This window comes from Morone saxatilis, unplaced genomic scaffold (assembly GCF_004916995.1).
Source record: "Morone saxatilis isolate NCDOM2014 unplaced genomic scaffold, NCSU_SB_2.0 Contig12, whole genome shotgun sequence".
In the NCBI taxonomy this organism is placed as follows: domain Eukaryota; kingdom Metazoa; phylum Chordata; class Actinopteri; family Moronidae; genus Morone; species Morone saxatilis.
Genome location: NW_023339674.1, coordinates 9530260 through 9535454, shown reverse-complemented (window position 1 = coordinate 9535454; position 5195 = coordinate 9530260). Strand labels below are relative to the sequence as shown.

General features: G+C 41.9%; 2 protein-coding genes across 2 annotated transcripts in view; both read left to right on the top strand.

The window, feature by feature from the left end:
* Positions 1–424: 424 nt before the first annotated feature.
* On the top strand, positions 425–3681 carry LOC118322432 (mediator of RNA polymerase II transcription subunit 26-like; the record flags this gene model as incomplete). Its single annotated transcript, XM_035654109.1, is given in 2 exon segments — positions 425–499; positions 602–3681. Coding segments are annotated over 2 exon segments (1665 nt in total), but the record flags the coding sequence as incomplete, so codon positions are not given.
* Positions 3682–4751: 1070 nt separating this feature from the next.
* The window catches only part of slc35e1 (solute carrier family 35 member E1), a 9815-nt gene continuing 9371 nt past the window's right edge, over positions 4752–5195 (top strand). Inside the window, exon 1 of the mRNA XM_035654108.1 lies at positions 4752–5164. Coding sequence (XP_035510001.1) covers positions 4837–5164 — 328 coding nt within the window. The 5' untranslated portion in view covers positions 4752–4836. The remainder of the gene's footprint in view (positions 5165–5195) is intronic.

Sequence of the window (5195 nt, the reverse complement as noted above, 5' to 3'; positions counted from 1 at the left end):
ATATATATATATATATGCCGCTATATATCAGCCAGAGTAAACGCAGATTAAAGTGGACTCACTGCTGTGGTCAGACACCTTTTTTTTTTATTTTTTTTTTTATAACTGGCAGATCTGACTTCTGAGATAAAGTGTCACATTTGCATGTAATCTCAGTTTGACATATTGAGACTGAAACCAGTAAAGGTTCATTGTGTACTGACATGCAGGTGCACATTTGAAAGTTATTCAAATTATGCCTGAACCCTTTAAGAGCCTCTCAGTGTCTCTATGGGAAACGTATGCATGTTGGCCCTGTAAGGTTGTGAGTCACAAACTATAACATCTACATACACAACTAATACTTGGACGCTGTTGTTCTCAGTCTGACAATATGATGACGTCTGAGGATTGTGATATATAAAATTCTGTGTCTTTTCAGCAGATATGCAACATGGTGGTAGTTATGGAGGTGATCTCCTTTTTGGAGAAATATCCTATCACAAAAGAGGCCCTGGAGGTACGTAACATTCACACCTATTGTCTGTGTATTAAAAACAAAATGCAGGTACATCCAGTCAAGTCATAGCCGCTGTTAAACACCGATCTTATCTCCTTAAAGGAAACTCGTCTTGGCAAGCTCATCAACGACGTCCGGAAGAAAACCAAGAATGAGGACCTTGCGAGAAGGGCGAAGAAGCTCCTGCGAAACTGGCAGAAGCTAATCGAGCCAGGGAAGGGTGAGGTGTTGTCCAAAGGGCACACCGGTGCATCGTGGTCTTCCAATGGTGGTGCTCATCCCTGCATCCCCGCTCCGGCTGCCACCACGCCATCAGGTAAAACTGGTCCCGAGCTGAAGAACAGAAATGACTTCAACAACTGCTCCTCCCCTCGGGTGGAAAAACCGAGCAACAGGAAGCGTAAGGGTGATCAGAAGGAAGGACAGCTCTTACCAGCCAAGATATCCAAAACGACTCTTAATGATAAAATACAAAACTCCAAACAGCTGCCAACCAATGGAATTGGCGGTAGCTCTGAAATTTTTACAGATACTCGTGCACATCAGCCTTTAGACAGGGAGCTTTCTGAGCCTTTGGACAGCGACAGGCCAAATAAAATCCCTGTCAATGCTGTAAAACCTCATCCAAGTGCCCCTGGGTACAGCAAGCCTCCTAGCACTTCTTCTTTGCTAAAAGCATCAGTTCTGCAGCAGCAAGCCAGACAGGAGCACGCTGCCTCTGGGGGGCAGCATCGACCCAGAAGCCCACGCGGTTCCTTGCACAGTCCTCAAACTCCTCAAACTCCAAAGCAGGAAGCTGGTGTTAAACAAAATCCATCACAAGCACAGAGTCTTTCTGGCCCCACTGTGAGGCCTGGGTCTGTGGATACCTCTGGGCTGGGGTCATCCCCTCAGCCTTTCAGTGTTTGTGTTCAGGGTTTGCACACTGACGGTTCACGGTCCGCAGATTTGGACTCTAAAAGCAGGCTTCTCCATACATCTCTTCACAACTCGTATGGCTCCTCCTGCAGTGATGGGGTCAGTTTGGAAGATGATAGTGCTGTTAGCAATACAGGGAAAAGGAAAGGACAGAAATACAAGCCTAAGGACTGTGTGGTGAAGGTAGATGGACAGACTGTTGAAGACAGCACTAAACCAGTCAGGTTAAAAGACAGGAGACTGACATTTGACCCTGTAACAGGACAGATCAAGTCCTCCTTTCATAAGGAGTCTTGCCAGGAGGGGGAGGTAAGACAGGGCAACAAACCTGAATCTCAGTGGTCAGAACAGCCGAAGCAGAATCCACCAGTCGGTCCGAGTCCCTTCCAGCAGACAGACTGGAAAGAGCTGTCAAGGAGCGAAATCATCCAGTCGTACCTTAGCCAGCAAAGCAATGTGCTGACAACATCAGGCGCCCACACTCCTGGTGCACACTTTTTCATGACAGAGTTCTTGAAAAAAGAGGAACACCAAAGGAAAGATGCCAAGGAAACACACACGTTGGCTCGAGAACTCCCAGCCAGGGATTTACCGGGGGTTAACAGAGACGTCAACAATGAAGACCTGAATAAATTACACACACAACACTGGTCCGGGGTTAACGGTTGCTACGACACAAAGGGCAATTGGTATGACTGGACGTCTTGCATTTCCTTAGACCCGCACGGAGACGAGAGCAGGTTGAACATACTGCCGTACGTCTGTCTGGATTGACACTGAGGTCAGGTTTCTGAATTGGAGGAGTCAAGCTGCCTTCATCGTACAGCGGAGCCACTTTGCATGTGTGAAGGCGCTTCATATAAGTGTAAGCTGCTGTTTTTGCACCGATGGTGAAAAGTGGTGTCAATGTGCTGCCTGCATGGATGTGTGCCGAGTGCACGGAGGGTGTAATAAGTGTTTTGAACATTGGATGAAGACAGGGCGAAGGAAACAAAGGCTATGCATTATCTGACCTTTCAGTTGTTAGTGTTCAGTAACTGTAAAGATTGAGTTTCCAATACCTGCCATTCTTTCTATGTAAGACGACATCACGTTAAACTGCACAGTTACATTTTATTCGTCTTGTGTTATCCATGTGCCTCGTGGAATGTGACTTTACTGAGTTTATTTTGTGCACCCGCTCTCATTTAGTCCACAGTGCAGTATTTTATTTCTTTTTTCATTTGAAGTTTAGTTCAAGTTTATGTAAAAAAAAAAAAAAAGAATAAATCTGTGACTCAATCAACATCATCACCTTTCAGTAGAGACTAATAAGCTACATAATTGGAGCAGACATCCAACAGATACATGTCCCAGTGTGGTTTTTTGTTGCCATTTGCTCATTCATCTTGAACAAGGCTATGTAGCTGTTAAAGCTGAATTATATCTTTAAGTAGCTACTTTCAATTACCATTGGTATTAACTACTATCAACTGTTAGTGCTGTGAAAAACATTTATCATTGCACCTTTTTAAAACCGCTGTCCTGCCGTTGCACAAATGTCTCATGCAGCGACTTCAAGCAGAAAGAACTGACAAATTAGTTTTAAAAACATCTTAATATTTTTCTTGTGTTTTTGAGTTTTGAATGCTGTTAAATAATAAATAAAACATAAAATCTGCCAGATGTGACTGTGCAGTTTGAAAGAAAGGCTTGTGTTGGGCTAGAACAAAACACGCTGATGGAAAAAAATGTGGCTGTCATGTGTGATATTTATTTACATATTCATTTTAAGATTATATACATGTTCAGATTACAATAAAACTATCTTTTGTTAGATTTCTTTATTCGGAATTGGTTCAGTGATGCAGCAGCGACTTCCCGAACTTTTCCTGCTGATACACCAACCTACCTTACACAGGAAAACTCTCCAAAATGACACATTTTTATAATGTGAACTAATTTTGTTTTATACTTGCCTTTTCCCTTTACTGTGTATTTAGGTTGTAAAAAATATGAATTAAAATGGCAGAGCAGATTATACTACTAGCTTACATCTTTGTACTGTCAGGAAGAACTGAGGTAAAAATTGACATGCTGGATAAAGTACTTACTATCATTCCTTTTAGATATTGTTTGCCTTATGGAAACCTGTGTTTTCCCTAAAGACAGAGCCTTAGTGAATGTACAGAAATTAGCCTTTTGTGTTCAGTCGAATGCAGAAGAGACCATATTTGCTACTTAGTCCTTTAAGTGGACATGTTGACATGTGTTAATAAAAAAAACTGAAGGAATTTTGATTGTCTTTAAGTGTTCATTACCGCCTCTTTGCAATTACTCGCATTAATTTAACTGACAAATGAATTCCCACAGTGCAGGATGGTTCTGCAGACGCATCACTCAGCTGAATTTTAATTTATTCCCAGGATACAATATGTACCTAATCCTTTCTCTGATGCAATTTCTCCTCTGTGAATGCAACCGGAGCTGATTGGATTAATCAAGTTGTTCAGCAGAAAATTACTGGCAATTATTTTAACAATCGATCGTCACTAAACATTTCCTTGTCCCAACTTCACAATGATATGAACTGAACATTAGGGTTTTTTGACAGACAAAACAAGCAGTTTGACTGACATTAAGGATATTAATAACAGCATTTTTTTCCTATTTTCTGACAATTTATAGACTATACGAATTAACGTACTAATATAAATTATAGTTAGCTGCAGCCCTAAAAGGGTTTAAAGTATGAGAATTGAATTTGTTCTGTTGGAAGGTCAGAACATCTGAGTATGGAGACTCAAAAGGCATAACAGGCTCTAGTGGCATTATGAAATAAATATTGTATAATAAAGTATTAGAAAAATGGTGTGACATTAAAAAAAGTCGTTGGAAAAGGGTTATTTTTAAATAAAAATATTGCAAGAATGAAATAAAATGCAATAAACTGTATAGAATATTAAAACGGGATTTAAAAATGTATTGAGTTACTTCACAATTTCACGATTATATATTATATAATATTTATTCATAAATAAATAAATTATTTTACATTGTCTTTATTTGTTTAATGTTTAGGAAATGGGACACGTTCTTGCTGTTGTGAGTGGATTTTGTATTTTTTTGTTAAATATTAAGTTTGAAATCTATTACGTATATATTTATTTATTTATAAAAATCCAATTTAAAATGGCAGATAATTTTTTTTTGTATAACTGCAAGCAAAAAAAAAAAAAAAAAAAAATCTACCATTTTAAACGCAGCAGTTCCCATTTTACAAACGCATGTCCGTGCGCGGCTTTTATTTTGAAGCCCGGCCACCGGAACCACCGAGCTCCCTCTGTTGCCGGCGGTGTGACAGTTGGAGCGACCGTTGAGCAGCGCTGCCGTTAGTATCCCCAGCAACCCGCCGGTGACTCGTCACTCCGCGCTGGAAGATGGCTGCGGCGGACCGGCCCCCGGTCAGGGAAGGGGTTCGGATAGCGTTGCTGTGTGTGTGCTGGTACACGGTCAGCTCGGGGGGCAACATCGTCAACAAAATCATCCTGAACGGATTCCCGTACCCGGTCACCGTCTCGCTGTTCCACATCATCTCCATCGTCGTGTTCCTCCCGCCGCTGCTGCGGGCATGGGGAGTCCCCAGGACGGAGCTCCCTGCGCGGTACTACCGCTGGTACATCCTGCCGCTAGCCTTCGGGAAATACTTCGCGTCCGTGTCGGCTCACTTCAGCATATGGAAAGTGCCCGTTTCGTACGCGCACACCGGTGAGTCCAGTGGTGTTGTTACCGTGTTGTT